The 21,206-nt window shown below is 35.1% G+C and overlaps 1 protein-coding gene across 5 annotated transcripts in view; it reads right to left on the reverse strand.

Annotated features, from left to right (window-relative positions):
* Positions 1 to 14,619, reverse strand: part of LOC136038592 (histone-lysine N-methyltransferase PRDM9-like) — a 206,651-nt gene extending 192,032 nt beyond the window's left edge. For 3 of the 5 annotated variants that reach the window (XM_065721794.1, XM_065721792.1, XM_065721797.1), the window contains exons 1-2: positions 14,566 to 14,619; positions 5,133 to 5,287 (exon numbers count right to left, since the gene is read on the reverse strand). In XM_065721794.1, coding sequence (XP_065577866.1) covers positions 5,133 to 5,262 — 130 coding nt within the window. In that variant the 5' untranslated portion in view covers positions 5,263 to 5,287; positions 14,566 to 14,619. Of the gene's footprint in view, positions 1 to 1,456; positions 1,486 to 5,132; positions 5,288 to 14,512 lie in introns of those variants that run through there. The other 2 variants (XM_065721793.1, XM_065721795.1) reach the window with 2 other exon arrangements.
* Positions 14,620 to 21,206: the final 6,587 nt, after the last annotated feature.

Here is a 21,206-nt window from a genome sequence, read left to right on the forward strand (position 1 = left end):
TAACAACACACTGTAGCCTTATGGCTTTTTACTATATTCAACGCTATCGCGTTGCCTCCGCCTTGAAAAGGTGAGTAGAACTTTCAATTTCTTTCTAATGAACACCCGAAATTAATCAACGGGGAAATATTGAGGGCGGGCATTTTCACTAGGGGGGGGGACACCTAGCACCAACAAAAAAAGGAAGAGAGAGGATAAAAATTTAAAATCCAAGGCAACCATCGAATGAGTAACCGACTGTAGCAGATTTAAAACAACGAAATACGCCATATACAACAACAGAAAATTTTCGGATAAGGAAAATTTCGAGGGAAAAATAGCAACTAAATTAAAGAACTGTTTCCAAACGAATGAACATTGCATGGTTGTACATATTTCATTGGCAATTGCGTAAACAGGGGTACAACTTGTGAATAACGGATTAAATTTTAGCTAAAACCAAGATCCAGTATTGGGTTTCTTTACCAAGTGACTTAAATTCATGCAACGTTTTATCGGAATTCGCAAATTGCGTTGTTTCGAACTTTATGAATTTGAGGCGTCGGTCTCATACGTTCAAGTTATTATTTTAGTTTTTTGGGTTGACTGGCAGTGTCTTTTTTTAGACATTTTCACATTTCTGTGTAGCGGGTCTGCTACACAGCGGGTTTGGGGGTCTGCGGCTGAGTAAGTAAAGCTTCTTTCGTATTTTTTTTCTCCTTCCTCTCTTCTGATTTTAATTTTTTTTTTTTTTTTATATACATATGCGGCTGAGTAAGTAAAGCTTCTTTCGTATTTTTTTTCTCCTTCCTCTCTTCTGATTTTAATTTTTTTTTTTTTTTTTTTTTTTATACATATGCGGCTGAGTAAGTAAAGCTTCTTTCGTATTTTTTTTCTCCTTCCTCTCTTCTGATTTTTTTTTTTTTTTTATATACATATGCGGCTGAGTAAGTAAAGCTTCTTTCGTATTTTTTTTTCTCCTTCCTCTCTTCTGATTTTAATTTTTTTTTTTTTTTTTTATACATATGCGGCTGAGTAAGTAAAGCTTCTTTCGTATTTTTTTTCTCCTTCCTCTCTTCTGATTTTAATTTTTTTTTTTTTTTTTTATACATATGCGGCTGAGTAAGTAAAGCTTCTTTCGTATTTTTTTTCTACTTCCTCTCTTCTGATTTTTTTTTTTTTTTTTTTTTTATACATATGCGGCTGAGTAAGTAAAGCTTCTTTCGTATTTTTTTTCTCCTTCCTCTCTTCTGATTTTTTTTTTTTTTTTTTTTAACGCAGCATTGTGTTAAGTCTCTTACATACTACAGCCTCTGGGTATTAATGATACGTTGCTTTTATGAATACACTCAATTATTCTTATTAAGAACGTGCAGGATAAAACACCACCATTGGTAGATACCAACTAAAATCAAGCAATTAGTGCAAGTAAAGATCCATTCCAAAGTATTGATAACCAGGCACAAGACAAAATTACCTTTTCACACCAATTTCACTTTCCAACTGCTGCAAAAAAAATACATTAGTTTTTAACTAATGCGCTGTATGCGCTGTTCAATACGCTGTATATTATATCATACTTCTTTATCCTACTTTAACCTGATGCATATCATACTCCAATAAGGTTAAAAGGTATAGCCGTATAGTCAACAATTCTCATATTTACACCTCAATATTTCATATTGCATGTTTTGCTACCATTCATTGCTTACTCTCTTTGCTACAATCAGCAGCTCAGTAGTTTAAGCCCCACCAAATCATGAGGTAATTTTTACTCAAATTAAGTTTTGTTGCCACTTTATAGAGGCTCAGGTTCAAATTTAAATCCAACATAAAATCTAATCCATACTTCTTTGTATTTGCAGGCCTTGCAAATATATCCTCATGTAACCACTATACTGGCACGAACGCAGGGGGGGCCTTTGGGTCCGGTCCCCCCACGAAATGTTGTGAAATGTTTAATTTCCCCATGGTTTCTTGGGATTTCTGGCAAAAGTAGGACATTTATTAAGAATCTAGATACATGTGTAAAGTCTTTTTTGGGGGATTTTACAGCATGCAATTATCCGGTCAAGTCACTGCCTAATTATTAACCCATTTTCTGTCTAACTTTTTACCCTCTTTGAAGTAATTAGCAATTGTACTATTATTTTTTTTTGTGAAGAGAGTTTGCTTTCCACAGCAAAATAGAATTATCCTTGATATTAGGGCTTTTATTCCCCCTTTTCAGGATAAAGTACAGCTTTTAATGGATCACTTTTGGAAACCATCATTTTTCATTAAAATCTACATTTTTGCAATAGAAGAACTACCCTCCACAGCACCCATATTGTAATGTTAACCCTAAAATTTCCCTTTCAGTGGGATATAATAGATTAATCACTGGTTAAAAATCACTATGAACATAACCTGAGCCTAAAACGTACTTATGAGGCTTCAGTCTTCTTCCCCCCCCCCCCCATCCGCTACAATACTACAGATTAAATTTGATCTGTATTTTCCGATATACGTGCTTTTTGCATTACTAAATGAAAAAAGGTGCCTAAAACGTACTTATGAGGCTTCAGTCTTCTTCCCCCCATCCGCTACAATACTGGAATACTGCCTCTCTAATACAATACTGCCTCTCCTAATTCCTGTACGTTTTAAGGTTCGACTTTGGGACGCAGCCTCTTTAACTCTTTAAGAAAACGAAGTTTTTTTCATATTATTTCTGTACGTTTTTCTACAATCCATGGTTCTCGCTTTCTGTATCAATAAATTCAAACTGACAAAATTATCTAATTTTGATAATTTTAATAGTTTAGCAGCTTAATTAAAAATTTAGCAGCTAGTGGTTTTTACCCACCCGCCTCCGGTTGATGGGCCCAGCGCGCTTCCGCTGCGCCAAGCTGCTGTTATGCTTGTTATCAAACAAGTTATTACAATAGAAAATTTCACCAACGGCTTCAATTAGGAAATCAATTTAAATGGTTCTTTTAACTTGCTTCCATCAAGCCTACAGGGAAGTAGTTACCGGATCGAGCTGAAATTTCGCGGATAAGCTCCTGGGCCCTAGGGGACCTTAACTTGTGAATTAACTGTAACCGGACAACGTTAAAGGGGGGCTGGGGTTGACGGGTCGAAACTTTCGGCCAGATTTTCCCCATGAAGGAAAAGTCGGAGGGGGATGAAATTTGGCAGGTTTCTTAGTTGGAGCTCGGGCTACGAAATGCATCCCTCCCCATCCCTCTGCGACCACTGGAACCGAAGATTCCAGTGGAACAATACTACAGATTAAAGTTAATCTCTATTTTCCGATAGACGTACTTTTTGCATTACTAAATGGAAAAAAAGTGCTACTTTATATCTGCTGTTTCGAAGGTTTTGCCCCCCCCCCCCCCCCGAAAAAAAATTCTTGCGTACGTGCCTGTACTATTCTATCACTTTTCTTGCTATGGTCAGTAGCTCGGACTTTTAGGCCCCACACTGTTGTTATCATGAGACTTGATTTCCAATATTATTTTTTAAGCTTACTTTATTTACCTTGAATATATACCTCGAATATTACCTCAAACAGCCTAAGTTAGAGAGACACTATTCGAGAAACATTCTGCATCGATTTTCACATTCCTGTCTTGATTTCTTTAGCTTTTTTCCTACTAAAAAAGTTTTAACACAAAACCTTAAAATTACTCTTGGCTTCTAGCTTTACCAGTTCAGCCCTTTTTCAAAGCAAAGCTGACGGCTTTCAGTTAATATTCTGGCATATATGGCTTTCCCATTTCTTCTAGCTTCATTAGTTCAGCCGTTTTTCAAAGCAAAGGAAAAAATGAGCACACAAACACACACTATATTATATATATATATGCTTTATTTCCCATAAAATTATAATATATTTTATGTATTATACAAAAATAGCTTTATTATATATTGACAGTTTTTCTCATACTAAAATATTTATACTAAAATAAATAAACTTGATTTTTACGCATATTAGCAACCTTTTAAGAGTTTTACATGGAGACTTTTCGGAAGGCTGAAAAACTCTCACAAGAGCCTATTTTCTTGAAGTTTTGAGAAATTTGAGAGTAGAATTAGCTAAAAGGCGTTCAGAGAACCTAAATCATGGAATCCCCTTCCATCATAAATATGTACCAGCGCATTATCGAAGCGACACAAAAGAAAGGGTTGACGCTTCAACGTTAAAGTTGTGGATGACTAATTTATGGGCACATATATACCCATATAAGAGGGGTAGAGAGCCGGCGGGAGAAATTTATTCTTTAAAGCTAATTTCATTTAAAGCTGCTTGCTTTCCAAAAATTGTGAACTTTCAAAGTGTTGTCAGGCACACCTAGTTTTTAAATGTTAAAATCATTACTTTTAAAATTTAGACAAATGGATTAAAAATCGCTAATACAAGAGTATGTCCAATCGAGGTAGACCTCCCGTCTTATCCTGGAAGTTCCTTATTTGGGGCTTGTATTTCGCCAAATGGTAGGAGAACCGTTACCAAGTATCCTACAGCACAAGAATACGTTTGACTAATTAAATGTTTGCAAGAAATTCCACCTTGCGTAAGTAAATTGTAATCAAATCGTAATCTATTTTTCCTCTGCTTAAAAACATATTGTAGCCATACTAAGGAGCACTGGTTGACGTTCTATGACACAAAAGATCTTTAGGGGAATGTAAAAAATTGCATCACTCTTTTGAAAATTTTTAACATAGCTCCTCAGCCCGAGGAGATATGTTTATTTATTTTGTTTTTCTTGCTAGTAATACTAAGGCAACAATGATGAGAGAAAAATGCCAGAAGTTGCTACATACATATTAGTGAAGGGATTTGTATATTATATACTAGAAGAAATTTTTAGTAAAAGGGAAATTAATGAACAAATACATATAAGACCTCTAACCAATGTATAATAATTAAAATTCTGGGAAATGTCTTCAGGAGAATTTCGACCCGTTTCCTGGTATAACCACACCTCTAAAAGAATTATAGAATTCTTGTCATAGTTATGCTTCCTTTCAGGCTATTATAATTTATGCTTGATATCAAATTTTTTAGCACCCACAGAAAAATTGTCAAACACAAGTAGATTTCAATTAAAAAAAAATAGATTAAATTAAAACCGAGTTTTAAAAAATAAATTCTAACAACTCACCAAGTTTCAGCTTCTTAAACTTGTAGAACTCTAGCTGATTTCGGCACATATTCCTCTCATATTCACCCATTCTGGTCCATTGCTCTTCCGTAAAAAAATACTTTACATCTTTAACTTTCTCATAGGTCATTATCTTAGCAATTTGTAATGAATATCTGAAAGATTCATTTCGAATTAAATAGGAATAAAAAATATACAAACAATACTTCTAAAAATTCATATTATTTGTTGCAGTGGCAGAACATGGATCAGTTATATTATAGCGTCGGGATACAAACGAGTTTGGGGTCCAGGGTGGGAGGCGAAAGATATATTTTGAAAAACAATCACAGTGTGATCTGGTTGCTTGAAAGTCTGCACGAGAAATTATTCCCCAAAACAGCGCTATAAACAATATGTGCAGCAGAGCAGTAGCGTTGAAGAATCTTGCAAGAATTATATGGTTAAATCACAGCTTATTTGCAACAATGCTCCCACAGGCAGCTGACATTCACTTCTTGACATCAGCAAGAAGCAAAGCCCTTGTTGCATGGATGGATCTACCTATTGGCAAACCTGGGTAAGTCATTGAAGCACGAGAAATAATTCGAGAAATAAATCATTGAAGCACGAGAAAGTGGTATATACAGGGACAAGGTATAAGGTGGGACACGGTACTTATCTGCCATCTAGCGTTCTTTAAAAAATCCAATAAAGCCACCTAGTATAGTTCATTCAATGGCGGACATGACAGTTCTATCATTTAGGCAATTTGCTATTTTCGTTTTTGAGAAAATCGACTTCAAAGTTTCGGCTATACCCCGAAAAAATATTTGGACAGTAGTTTTTTGTGCTTTATTTTGTAACGGTGTGAAGAAACTGTGTGTAAGATAGCGAATGAGAGCTAAAACACTAGGCCATATTATGTAGCCATCTGGTGGAACAATATGCAACAGTAAAAAAAAATCAGACACAATTTGCAAGTAGAGGTCGCATGGTATATACTGGGACAAGGACAAGTGGTATGTAGTGGGACATGGATGCAAGCTGTCCAACCCTGGGAAGACCATGACAATATACGAGATTGCATCTCTTGTTGTTGTGCAGTTTGCGAAAGAGTCTGGTATCACTTTACTAACAATACCACCTCATTGCAGCCACAGGTTACAGCCACTGGACATTTGCGTGTATTTTCCCTTCAAATGCCAATACAACAAGGCTATGGACAACTGGATGCAGTCCAACCCAGGGAAGACCCCTGGGGGTCTTCCATCTCGTAATGGTGAAAGCCTCCCCGTATCTCTTCAGCCATACCCTAAAGCCAAGCCGCGTGAACTGAGTGGCAGAGGCAAGAAAAAAGGCTCTAGAAAGATTCTTACTGATACTCCTGTGGAAAGAAAGATTGAAGAACAAGAAGCCAAAATAAAAGATAAGAAAGCATGGGGTGGCAGGGCTAGAGGAAAACTTGGGATTGTTGAAAGAGCAGGAAAAGCAAAAAAAGACTAGACAACATAAAAGCTATTTATGGATTCAGAAGGAAATAATGACAAAAAAATGATTCTTGATGCTGATAGTGATGACTCGATGAAACTAGGTGAATCAGAAGATGAAAGTGAGAAAGAGGAAGAGATTTTCGACAGTGTTTCTACAGGAGATTTTGTTAAAGTTGTTTATGAAGGAGAGTATTTTCCTGGGTCTGTCCAAGAGAAAAACAAGAACAGTGTCAGAGTGAGTGTCATGTACATGGCAGGTCTAAGAAAGTGAAGGTGGCTGGACCGAGAAGACTCAATATTTTATCCAAGGGAAGACATTTGAAAAAGTTGTCGCCTCCTACCCCAACACCCGCCTCTTCAGAAGGGTTCTTTGATATGCTGAATCTGATGGTGTGATTTTCATTCAGATTCTATGACTCTTAGGGAGTGTTTCCCCCTCTTTTCGAAAATAAAGCAATTTTTTCAGGCTAGTAACCTTTAATGGGTAAGACTAAACTTAATGGAACTTATATACTTGAAATCAGCACAAAAATCTAATCCTTTCGATATATCTATAAGTATCAAAGTTCCATTTTTTAGAGTTTCGGTTACTATTCAGCCGGGTTGTTCCATACATACTGTTCGTTGACACGAAATGGTTGACCAAATTGATACAACAGTACAAAGAATCTGACAGTACAAAGAAGAACTTGCTGTATTTCATCATAAGTCAGTAAATCTTCCAAAAAAAAATGAATTACAGGGTAAACATAAAAAACAAGAAAGTTGAAAAGAGAGACAATCCCATTCACATGTGCTGATTTTTCATGTTTTACAATAATCTTTAATTTCAAGGGGGGCGGGGTCCAATTTAATTTGTTTCTGCCAACGTCTTCTTTTTTACTTGGACTTTTACAGCCCTCCAAACTTAAGCAGCTAAAGTTAGCAAATATAAAGAAATTGGGCAATACAATCTCACATAAAAACTGTATAAGTTCAATTTTATCAACAGAGAAGAGATCAGGACATTTGAAAGCCAACAATGGTGTTTGATGTCACAGACCAGTCTTGGAAAGTGTGAATGATCATTACCAGTGCAATGATTTTAGTACAAATGATGTTCAGTCACAGGTACCAAAACTGGTCTGCAGTATTCACTTTCATTGGTATTGCTAATCTTTGCTTTGTTAGCTATTTGAAACTGAGCTAGTATTTTTGTGACAGCTTTTAAATAGGTAAAGAATGCCACTGACCTTTACTTATCTAATGTAAAAAGTTAGAAATAAAATAATGTAAAGTGACAAGATTTGCAATTGCAGGCATGGTTAATTGGAATATAAACATGGTTGGACATTATTTGAAGAGGCTAGAACAACAACTGAAGAGCTTATGGTCTCAACAAAATTTGTTGTGCAGTCAAAATTCAAGGAAAATGACAATGCATATTCAGCTTAAACAAAAAAAAATCAAGGTCAATAGCACTTCCCATTCTGACTGTTTGGTGGAGATGGAGCCCAAACACCATCCCAACATTGGATGATTGCAGGAAGCACCGCCTAATTGCAGAAAAGGCTCCCACTAAAAAAATCTGATTTTAATGGCATTTTTTAAATCATTATATGATCAAACAGTTCTAAATGCAAAAATGCCAGAAAGGAAATGGCAAGATTTGATCAAATAAGATGAATTTAGTGCTTTTGCTGCAAATTATTTCATCCACCTTCAGCTAATAGTAACTACAGTAAACTGTACATGTCTAGAGTTATCAATTGGAAAAACATCCATATTTGTTTGCCATTTAACAAGTCTTCCACCAGTTTTATGAAGAACATTATAAGAGCTACTACTACTACCGCTGCTAAAAACTCACCACAGCACCAAGCCGCCTGAGGCCAACACAGCTATGCATGATCCTCCTCCACCCCAATCTATTTAAAGCCTCCCTCTTTACACCCTCAAAGGAAGTTCGGATTTCCTTTAAATCTTTCCTTATGACATCTCCACAAAGGACGACCTGCTTTCCATTTAACCTTACATGGTTTGCTGAAAAAGACAATCTTCAGCAATCTGTCATCCTTCATCTGCAGAATGTGCCCTAGCCATCTCAACCTTTCTTTCATTATAGCCCTAGAAAGCAGGATTGAACCACATTGTACATACAGCCAACTGTTTGAAATAAGGTAAGTCAACTGAGTACTCAGAAAAATCCGTAGGCTATTTCTCTGAGAAACATCCAACAAATCTTCATCCTCTTTTCATAGTGCCCATGCTTCAGAGCCATATATTACCACTGTCATCACTGTACCTTCCAATCTTGGTCTGCAGAATTATCTTCCTATTCTTCCCAACTTTTTTTAACTGTGAAAAAACTATTTTTTAACATCTTCACTGCTCTCACCATCTTTACAAATAATACTACCAAGGTAAGAGAAGCTGCCCACCTGATCAATCTTTTTGTTACCCGGCATTATCTTTTCATCTTCACTTATCCCATGCCTTAGTGACTTAGTCTTCTTAACATTAATTTTCAAACCTATTTTAGCACCCTGAACTTGCAAAACCTCTAAAAGTTCATTCATTTTGCTCACACTTTCATCTAGGATGCTTAAATCATCAGCATATCTAAGTCCAGGAGAATTTTTCCCCTTTTGATTCTGTGGTCTCCCACTGCCTTTCCTTTGCTCCTTAAAACAAAGTCCATCAAAATGATCCATATAAAGGGCGGATAGAAATGTTATTCCTGTACATATCACTAATCCCTTTAATATATTTGTCAGATATACATACAAGTATACGATTTTTGCTAAGGCTCTCCTATCAACAGAATTGAATGCTTGCTCATAATCTATAAAACTGAGAATCAACGGTGTTTGACAACTCAGGCACTTCTCAATTATTAAACTAAAAGTGAAAATTTGGTCAGCACTTCCTCAATCTTTTCTAAAACGGTAGCTTTTATCTCTAAAAACTTTACCTACAGCATCTCTAAGTCTAAAATGTATCATATTATCAAATAATTTGCTACCTACAGACACCAGACTAATGCCTCAATAATTACAACACTCACTCTTATCACCTTTCTTATAAAGTGGTTTAATTAAGTTTTCCTAAAATCAAAGGGTTCTTCCCCCTTTTCAAAAACCATATTCATAATCTTCAGTATCTTATTTCTTACCTCAGAACCACCCACCATGTTTAAGAAACTCATTTACCACACTATTGGCACCTGGAGCTGTATTATGTTTTAATCCTTTTAGCATTACCTTAAATTGCAGCTTGGAGCAATTGAAGGATTTTTCCTTGTAGAAACTCCAGAGTCGATACTACATGACACGTAGCTGAATATGTACACTTGACAAGTGGTTTGATGTTGCTGATTCAAGTTCTTCCCAGTTATACTTCCATTCTTTTGTTGACCATTCATTGTTGAGATGGTTCTTAAAGCTGTTTGTGGTTTTGGCAGCAATTTGTTCCAGAGGCTAGCAACATGGTTGGTCAGAAAATGGGCACGTTACCGCTTTGAGGAGAAATGCCTGGATAACTGTAATTTATGTCCCCTTCCTCACAAAGCAAATCTTACTTCACATCCAAGGTATCACAAACTTTTCATTTTCCTCTATATCTTTTCCTGCAACTCTATATAGGTTTATCACATTCTAAAAATGTTTTGCCATCTCTCTTTAACTCTTTCCTTATCACTAATTATGGCTTCGTTTCTATCTTTAACTGGGACAAGTCTGGATTGACAACTCTCTCTCAATTTACTAACATGCCAGTACAATATTTTACTGTTCTGCCATCTAGCTACATCTTCCAGATCCTCAGCAAATCTATCCATGGCCTCCACTTAAGATATTCAAAGTTCATATTTTAATGCTTTCTCTACTTTCTTTATATTCCTTTTGTTTTCATATGATATATCACTCAAATAATTCTTGTACAAGCCCCTTCTCATCTCTATTAAACATAGTCTTTCCACCAATTTTCCTTGCTGGATTCCTAACTTTCTTCCCTAAGTCACCATCAGCAAAATCATAAATCGTTTTTCAAGTTTCTTGTCACAAATTCAAGGTTAGTATTCAACTGCTCCTGGAAAGTTTTGCTTAAATTCTCATCCTGGAGTCAACCAACATCATAATTTCCTGGGAGGTAGTTACCCTTCCCAGATTTCAGCTTCAAATGAACCCTAGATACTACTAGATGGCAATCTTTAGTTTTATTAAGTAAAAAACATGTTTTTCCAACTGAAAGAAAAGGAGCAACATTAAAACTTAAAACAAACAGAAATTATTACATATTTGAGGGGGGTTTGCCCCTTGTCAATACCTCACTCTTTACACTAACGTTCAAATTTTGTTCCAATTCTTTAAGAATGACCCCTAATCAAAAAGGGTTTAATTAGAAAAAATAACTTGCTAAAAAAAACTTTATTGTATGAAAGCTATCACTCTTGCAACATTGACATAACAAAAAGTGTTGCTAGAGGCCATCAGAAGTTTGATGGCTTGTAGCATTTTTGTCAATTGCAACTCATTTGTTTTCAAAACTGGGAGACTTAGCATCTGTCTTTTTTATGCCATTCTGTGAGTCTTCTTCAGTGTTAAGAGCTTCTATAATAATCACTAGCAGCATCATATTTAGTAAATGGAAGATATTCTGGGTCTGTTCGAACTTCTTCTATTTCTTAGCACATATCAAAAGTTTCAAATACAAACTTAGTGCCCAAAAATACCATAAATGAATGGCATGAAAATGTCAATGATAAATTAAAGGCAGTAAAAGCCATGTACATTATCCTGGTCACCAATTGAACTCAAATACATCAGTTGGACTTGATGGTGTGCAACCAGGGTTTCTGAAAGAACTGAATGTTGAACAGTTCACTATTGCTGCTCACTCACCTTTTTGAGAAATCCAAATATGAAAAGTGTATCTTGCATATTGGTGCTCAGCCCACATAGCCCTCATACAAAAGGGTGGTAGCAAAAAGGATTCAAGTAATTGTCAAGCAAGCAGTATGTAATCCAAAGGATCAGAATACAAGAGGCCAATAAATTTCTGCTTCTAACTGAAAACCCCTAAATTATTTGATGGTATCTTTAATTGTTTCTTTTCACATGATTTTTCTGCTTGGATCCAAAACAGATAGCATTATTACTAGCATCATTTTTATTTTTCAGCATGCAGATATCTTTGGAATATGGTTAGGGATGTTGAATGATCACTATAGGAGCTTCAGTGAAAATGAAGAGGTGTATCTACCCTTCCAGTAGAGTGAAGCAGGACAAGCAACAAAACCAGTTAAAAGTCTAGCATACTAGACCTACACAAAGATTATTGAACTCAACTACACACCTGGAAAATCTAATTTCAGGAATCCAAATAGCTTCAACAAGACATGTGAATAACAAGCACTTTCAATAGTTCAATATATCTAGTACAAAGAGAGAAAGGACAAGGGCTGAGAGAGATAAGACCTCTTAAATAGGGATTTTCTTGACAAAAAAAAATATTTTCAAAAGTGGAAGACAATAATATTTTTAAGTTTTAAACTACAGAACAGATTCTTCAGCAGCAGACATTTTCAAACAAAAAGAGACAATTTTTAGATTGCCAATTCTATGCTCTTTTTTATGATTGTTGATATTCTAGAACAGTGGAAAAGGGCTGAGAGAAGTCAGACCTCTTAATTATGGGTTTTCTTGACAAAAAAAAAATAATATTTTTCAACAGTGGAAGACATTAATATTTTTAAGTTTTAAACTACAAAACAGACTCTTCAGCAGCAGACAATTTAGAACAAAAAGAGAGAATTTTTAGATTGCCAATTCTATGCTCTTTTTTATGATATAAAGTTGCATTTGTGACTATTCACCCACACCCCTTGATGGTCCTATGTAAATATATAGACAATCAAACTTGAAAAAAGGCTAAAACAATGCTATTCTTATTTTTAAATATGCAGCAAATTTCATTAATCAGAATATCATGTTTTTTTCATTATTATTCCCAGTTTCAATCCATTTATAACAGCATATTTTATCCATTAATCAGTACAAAAACTCAGGCTAAGCTGGATATCTTGATTCTATACAGTATTGCACACTTTTCAACAGATTAATCAATGGAAACAACAATAAACTAATAAGCTATGTTATCAGGGCACAATAGGCTATCAGGGCGAGGGGTCCATTGTCAGAGTAATGTATTGAAAAGGTGCACAAACTAAGGGAGTCTAATGTTACCATCTTATTTGTCATTGAGTTTTGGGTGCTGTACTTGTATAATATAGCCCTGATCTAATATTCTTCATCTGAGTAGAGCCTGTTTCTCTAACACTCAATTCTAATGAAATATAACTAAGTATGATAAAAATAAAATGCTTTAGAAACAAATTTGGGCTAATATACTTGCATATTATGGGGCAGGAGGGCAGAGTATAGCATGTCTGATGACTAATGTGCTATTTACCAATTATTCTGCATATTATGAAGTAATAATTGTTTTCTAACTTTACACTGTCCAAATACTTTACCCTCTCCCTAGTGCGCTAAGATATAGTCCAAATTGGATATTTCCCATCTATTCAGTCACTTCTCTTTGTTGTGTCCATTTTTTCTTTATAATACATTTACAGAGGTTTTTGATATAATACATTCTGGGTGGCCTGCTTTCAATAGGCTAATTCTCTGTTGTAGTTTCCATAATTTTGTTTCTAAAGTAGCCAGCCTATTATATTATCATCATATTTTGGTATATTTCATTATGATTAACATCACCTCTTGTGTTTTTTTTGGATAATATATAAGCACTATTCTAAATTTCAGATGGGGGGGAGGGGTGGCAACTGGGGTCTGTTTTTTGGGGGTGGGGCAATTGACCCCTTGCCTTATAGCAAATTACACCCCTGCAGTCAAAAAATGGATAATGAATAGAAAACATACAATTAGGGCTACATATTTGCAAATTAGAGGGAAGATGTGGGGCCCAGTAGAGAGAAACACTTTTAAGGAATCATGTAAATAAGTTTTCTATCATTTTTAAGTTGTTTTTAGAATATTCAAATGTTTTGTTCTTAGCAACTGTACACTAATATCTGCAACCTTAATCATAAAACAGCACAAAATTGGAAATCTAAAAATGAAGTTCTCTTATAATTTTTTTAGTTGTTTTTGGAATTTCCAAAAAGATTCTGGTAAAATTCTAGTTGAGTGACTTCTTGCTATCTCTGAAAGGGGTTAGGCTAAGAAAATGAAACTTTCAGGGATGGGTCTACAGGCTAATTATGCCTGGGGAAGGTATTTTAAATTTGCCTACATGACAGGTCTATACCAATTGAAATTTTGACTAAACAACATTTTACCTTAATTTTCAGTTACCAGTTGTTTTTTCTCTGCCTTTAGTTCTGAAAATGCAATTCCTCCTAGGCCTATTTCAGTAGAATTCTCAGCCACATCAATGTTTTGTTAATTTTTAATTTAGGGAATGTAAATGCATAGCCTATCTTTAAAACATTGTAAATTGGGATTGAGCAAAGTTGTGAAGCTGAAAATAATTTGTTTTACTTCATTCAAGCAGAAGATCTATTTTCCACAATTTCACTTTTGTAACACACATATTTTTGAAGGTCACCAAAGGTTGGGGCCCTCTAGAGGGAGAAGGAGTGGAGGTAGGTACTTCAAAATACCTTCCCAGGACATAATTTAGCCTGTAGACCCATCCTTGAGTTTCATTTTCCTAACCTAACCCCTTTCTAAGATAACAAGAAGTCAATCAACTACAATTTTACCAAAGTTCTTTTTGTTCTAGCATGAGTCCTTCTGGAAAGTCACTAGCCTATATCAAGAGGAATTAACCTAAATAGCCTAGGCCTATCAACTTTCCATTTTTAATATTTTTCTTTAAATATCAGAAGCAAATAATGATGACCTGGCATACTAAATTTCATTTTATCTTTTTAATAGCATGAAGAAGATTCAAACCTGAAGCTCAGTTTTCAAATATGACAGAGCTAACGATCACGTTGTTAATGTTTTGTAGCTTCTGCTATATACAGCAGGTTATCAAGACAAAAAGAGCCGAAAAGTGCTTTTTGTGCCTATTGCATAAAAAAAACTAGTTTTTTTTAACAGAAAGCAAGGAGCGACATTAAAACTTAAAACGAACAGAAATTACTCCGTATATGAAATGGGCTGTCCCCTCCGTAATCCCTCGCTCTTTACGCTAAAGCTTTTAATTGTTTTAAAAAGCAGAATTGTTGCAAAGAGTCAAACTTTAGCGTAAAGAGTGAGGGATTGCAGAGGGGACGACCCATTTCATATACGGAGTAATTTATGTTCGTTTTAAGTTTTAATGTCGCTCCTTACTTTCGGTTAGATAAAAACTAGTTTTTTTTATGTAATTTCTGAACGTTTTTGAATTCATGCATTTTTGATTTTGGCTCTCCACACATAAATTATTAAAATGAAACTTGTATATTAATTCCTTTTTTGGCTAAATGGCTTTCTCTTAGTTTTGATCAGACGATTTTGAGAAATAAGGGGTGGGGAAAGCCTAGTTGCCTTGCAATTTTTCGGTTACATAAAAAGGCAACTATAAATTTTAATTTTTAACGAATGTTTTTATTAGTAAAAAATATACGTAACTTAAGAATTAGCTTACGTAACAAACTTTTATATTCTTAAATTTTTATTATGTATATGAGGGGGTTTCTCCCTTCGTTAATACCTCGCTCTTTACACTAAATCTTAAGTTTTGTCCCAATTCTTTAAGAATGACCACTGAATCGAATGGTCGTAGAATAAATAGTTGAAATTACTAAAAATACTATAGCATAAAGACCGAGGTATTTATCTCCTCATAAATACCTCGTTCTTTATGCTAAAGTATTTTTAAAACCCTTCATATGCGTAATAATCTCTGTTCGTTTTAAGTTTCAATGTTACTCCTTACTTTCAATTGAACAAACTTTTCCATGTTTATTTTTTCATTGTTTTTTTTATAGTAATTTTAAAAAATCCTGCGCCCCTTTTATTGAATTTCTGTTCCCCCATGACATATTTCTCCAAGGAAAGATCCTCCCACGTAGTTCCTTCCCCTCAACCCCACCCCCAAAGCCAAAGCAAAATCCCCTGAAAATGCTGTACACTTTCGAATAACCATTATTATATGTAAACACTGGCCGAAGTTTATAACTTGCAGCCCCTCCCCAAGGGACTGTGGGGGAGTAAGTCATTCCCAAAGACATAGTTATTATGGTTTTTGACTATGCGGAACAAAATAGCTATCTCAAAATTTTTATCCGTTGACTTTGGAGAAAAAAAGAGCGTGGGAGGGGGCCTAGGTGCCCTCTGATTTTTTTGGTCACTTAAAAAGGGCACTAGAAATTTTCATTTTCGTTAGAATGAGCCCTCTTGCGACATTCTAGGACACTTGGTCGATACGATGATCCCTGGGAAAAAAAAAACACAACAAAAAAACAAACAAATAAACACGCATCCGTGATTTGTCTTTTGGCCAAAAATACGTAATTCCACATTTTTGTAGATAGGTGCTTGAAACTTCTATGATAGGGTTCTCTGGTACGCTGAATTTGATGGTGTGATTTTTGTTAAGATTCTATGACTTTTAGGGGTTGTTTTCTCCTATTTTTTAAAATAAGGCAAATTTTCTCAGGCTCGTAACTTTTGATGCGTAAGACTAAACTTGATTAAACTTATATATTTAAAATCAGCATTAAAATTTAATTCTTTTGATGTAGCTATTGATATCAAAACCCCATTTTTTAGAGTTTTGGTTGCTACTGAGCCGGGTCGCTCCTTACTACAATTTGTTACCACGAACTGTTTGTTAAGGTTCGACAAGCTCGGCTTGTCCAACCTTTAACTGTTTTTTTATGTATTTGAATATACTTACAATTTGATACTCTTCTATCTCCAAGTAATTGCCACATAAGTGTCAGCACTGAAAACCATTCTGATCCTTTAAAAGCCCTTAAAAGCCATAACTATTTTAAATAGTTATTGTAGGTTTCAATTACGCTAAGTCAAAGAGGTAGCTTGAGATATTTGAAGAACATGATTTAACCTATAACTGGTCGGGTGCGGTAAAAAATTATCCTGGGTACTTTTGTTTTTGAGATTTCTCAAAAGGCTCTGGGGCTATGCCATCGTGACTCCGTGCAATTTGCAAATACCCCTTGGAGAATCTTGGGTGAGTTAGTCAACCAACAGCTTCCATCCAGAAATGAGGTTAGGGGTTCTGGGGTAATGGTGGATCCAGGGGACGGTCCCCCCTACACGCCCCCTGGATCCACTATTTTTGGTTTTGTGATTCGGCCCGCTTGCTTTGGTTTTGGTTGGGACGAATGTTATCTTTTTTTGTAATTGGCTTTTAAGAGTTTAGTTTTTGATAAGTTTTTAATTATTAAGACTGTTTCTTTTTGCAAATAAATAAAACAAAACTAGTTTTTTTTAACTAAAAGTAAGAAGCGACATTAAAACTTGAAACGAACAGAAATTACTCCGTATATGAAATGGGTTGTCCCCTCCGCAATCCCTCGGCAACTAAAACTTTTAATTTTTAACGAACGTTCTTATTAGCAAAAAACATACGTAACTTAAAAATTAACTTACGTAGCAAACTTTTATATTCTTATATTTTTATTATGTATATGAGGGGGTTTGTCCCCTCGTTAATACCTCGCTCTTTGCACTAAATCTTAAGTTTTGTCCCAATTCTTTAAGAATATCCCCTGAATCAGAAAGGCCGTAGAATAAATAGTTTAGATTACTAAAAATACTTTAACATAAAGAGCAAGGTATTTATCTTCTCCTAAATACCTCACTCTTTATGCTAAAGTATTTTTAGAACCCCTCATATGCGTAATAATCTCTGTTCGTTTTAAGTTTCAATGCTACTCCTTAATTTCAATTGAAAAAAACTTTTTCGTGTTTATTTTTTTATTGTTTTTATGGCACTTGGTACTAACCAAGTGACATAGCAATCGCAAATTCTGTCAGTCTGTCGGTCCCGGGTTTGCTACTTTAGGCACTTCCAGGTAAGCTAGGACGATACAATTTGGCAGGCGTATCAGAGACCGGACCAGATTAATTTAGAAATAGTCATTTTCCCGATTTGACCATTTGGGGGGCAGTGGGGGGCCCGTTAATTCGGAAAAAATAGAAAAATAGAAGTATTTTTAACTTACGAACAAGAGATTGGATCTCAATGAAATTTGATATTTGGAAGGATATCGTGTCTCAGAGCTATTATTTTAAATTCCGAACCGATCTATTGACATTGGGGGGGGGGGGAGTTGGGAGGGGAAACCTAAAACTTGGAAGAAACTTAGAGTGGAGGGATCGGGATGAAACTTGGTAGAAAAAATAAGCACAAGTCTTAGATACATGATAGACATAACCAGAACATATCTGCTCTCTTTGGGTTAGTTGGGGGGGGGGGTTAATTGTGAAAAATTAGAAAAAATGAGGTATTTTTAACTTACGAACGGGTGATCGGATCTCAATGAAATTTGATATTTAGAAGGATATCGTGTCTCAGAGCTCTTATTTTAAATCTCAACCGGATCTGGTGAAATTGGGGGGGAGTTTGGAGGGGGAAACCTAAAACTTGAAAAACACTTAGAGTGGAGGGATCGGAATGAAACTTGGTGGAAAAAATAAGCACTACTCCTAGATACATGATTAACATAACCGGAACGGATCCACTTTCTCTGGGGTAGTTGGGGGGATGGGTAATCTTGAAAAATTAGATAAAATGAGGTATTTTTAACTTACGAACGGGTGATCGGATCTCAATGAAATTTGACATTTAGAAGGATATCATGCCTCAGAGCTCTTACTTTCAATCTCGAACAGATCTGGTGATATTGGGGGGGAGTTGGGAGGGGGAAGCCTAAAACTTGGAAAACACTTAGAGTGGAGGGATCAGGATGAAACTTGATGGGAAATATAAGCACAGGTCCTAGATACATAATTGACATAACCCGAACGGATCCACTCTCTCTGGGGTAGTCGGGGGGGGGGGAGGGTTAATTCTGAAAAATTAGAAAAAATGAGGCTCAGAGCTATTATTTTAAATCCTGACCGGCATTAAGCCTCTTATTTTCCTTTTAAATCAATCTATTGATTCATAGAATTTTTCTAGAACTCATACCATATGATCTCTTGGCTTTTAGCTCTTCTTGCCTAGTCACAAGTGCCATATGAGCTCATAGCTCTTGTTTTTTTTTATAGTAATGCTAGAAAATCCCGCGCCCTTTTCATTGAATATCTCTTCCCCCATGACATATTTCTCCAAGGAAAGATCCTCCCATATAGCCCCCTCCCTTCAACCCCACCCCCAGACCAAAAAAATCCCACTGAAAACGTCTGTACGCTTCCCAATAACCATTATTGTATGTAAACACTGGTCAAAGTTTGTAACTTGCAGGCCCTCCCCCCGGGACTGTGGGGGAGTAAGTCATTCCCAAAGACATAGTTATTATGTTTATCGACTACTCAGAACAAAATGGCTATCTCAAAATTTTGATCCGTTGGCTTTGGGAAAAAATGAGCGTGGGAGGGGGCCTAAGTGCCCTCCAATCTTTTTGGTCACTTAAAAAGGGCACTAGAACTTTTAATTTCCGTTAAAATGAGCCTTCTGGTGAAATTCTAGGACCACTTGGTCGATACGATGACCCCTGAAAAAAAAACAAATAAACCCGCACCCTTGATTTGTCTTCTGGCAAATAATATGAAATTCCACATTTTTGTAGATAGGAGCTTTAAATTTTTGCTATAGGGTTCTCTGATACGTTGAACGCGATGGTGCGTTTTTTTTAAGATTCAATGACTTTTATGGGGTGTTTTCCCCTATTTTCCAAAATGCTGCAAATTTTCTCAGGCTTGTAACTTTTGATGACAAAGACTAAATTTGATGAAACTTTTAGAGTTTTTTAGAATTTCGTTTACTATTGAGCCGGGTCGCTCCTTATTTACAGTTCGTTACCACGAACTGTTTGACAAGTTTGAAACAAGGTTTTTGTTACTTTGTGCAGTCTCTGTTATATTATACTAATGACGCATACTGCCAAAAATTATTCAATTAAATTTAGGTTTATCAGGAAAATTTGTCCGTTTTACCACAAGAGCCAACTGGGAGGTGAAATTCTCCATTTTGTAATAAAAAGGTGGTGTCGCAACAAGGCTGAAAAGCTAAACATTTAATTCTTTTTACAGTCCAAAATTCGTTTTTGAGTCTTTTTATAGTACTGAGGCAAAAAAATTGATATCATTAATTTTTTGGCTGTCTGTTTTGGTTTTGTGGGTTCGCTTTACTTGCGAAGCAGGGTTGTTTTCACAGCATTATTGTTTTTTAGCAGATTTGTATAGTAGAAAGTAAATGTATGAGAGGTGCAAAAATTATTAATTTAAATTCTGGATTTTGGTGAGCAAATGTTGGCCAATTTACTTCCAATTTGTAAACAAACATGTATCTATCTATCTATCTATCCAATCATATTTCTACGATTAGTTCTTTACAAAATTTTTACAGGACAATTCTCGTACTCAATGTTAAATCTGAGTCAAAATTCAATTTTTTTTTTCTCAGCAGCATATCGATATTTGAACGTTTGAATTGAATATCTGAAAATATCAAGATTAAAAAAACAAATTATTTAGAGATCTCCATAGACTGAAACACTGAGAATTTTAATCACCAATCTATACCTATCAAATACAAAGATAACACACATAATTTTTTTTTTTTAAGGAGTAATTCGGCTCTTATAGTTAGTTGTATACCTACATGCATATTTAATAGAGCGGCTGTTTTTCTGACAATTTATTTATTAATTATCAATGTATTAATAATTTATTTATTTTTTAATTGTCAATTTATTAATTATCAATTGGTCTTTATTCGAATATCTTAGGAAGAATAGCAGAGGAAATACTAAGAAAGAGCTTTAAACTAACAGGACTCTAGACTGACAAGAATGACTATTACAAACGTTCACCGAAATACTGAGGTAGAAATCAACCGTGTAATAAATAGATATGGTAAGAGTGGAAATAGAGAAATTGGCCCATTTCTTATAAATTTGTGAATTCTGTAATTTAAGCGAAATATACTCAACTTTAAAAATCGGAAAAATACGCTACATTGTTATTAAAAATAAGAATTTTGATTAGTAAATTTTTGAGATTTCGTCAAAGTGGACAATATCTATTGAAATATTAAGTTTTCTAAAGAAACAGTGATTAGTTAATGCTTTATTGCCTATGCTTAAAGCCCTCGTTTTAAATGTTTTCTATGAATTTCTGTCTCTTCGTTCTCTCTTTCTTGTTATACCCCTAAAAGAACCTTTTTTTAAATTTAATATATTTTTTCCGAATTTACAAGTTGTGCCTTATCCTCCTTCCCCATTCTTCATTACTACCAATTCAATTTAATTTTCAATTCAATTCGTTTATTAACAAAAAACTAATCACACACTGTAAACTATCTACACCCTAAGAGAGCACTGCCTGTAATGGGTGACAGTATTCATTCAATCGTCAAGAAAAGAAATACAAGGTAAGAAAAGAAAAGAAGAAGAAGGGAAAAGAAAAGAAAA

This window comes from Artemia franciscana, chromosome 18, assembly GCF_032884065.1.
Source record: "Artemia franciscana chromosome 18, ASM3288406v1, whole genome shotgun sequence".
Classification (NCBI taxonomy): domain Eukaryota; kingdom Metazoa; phylum Arthropoda; class Branchiopoda; order Anostraca; family Artemiidae; genus Artemia; species Artemia franciscana.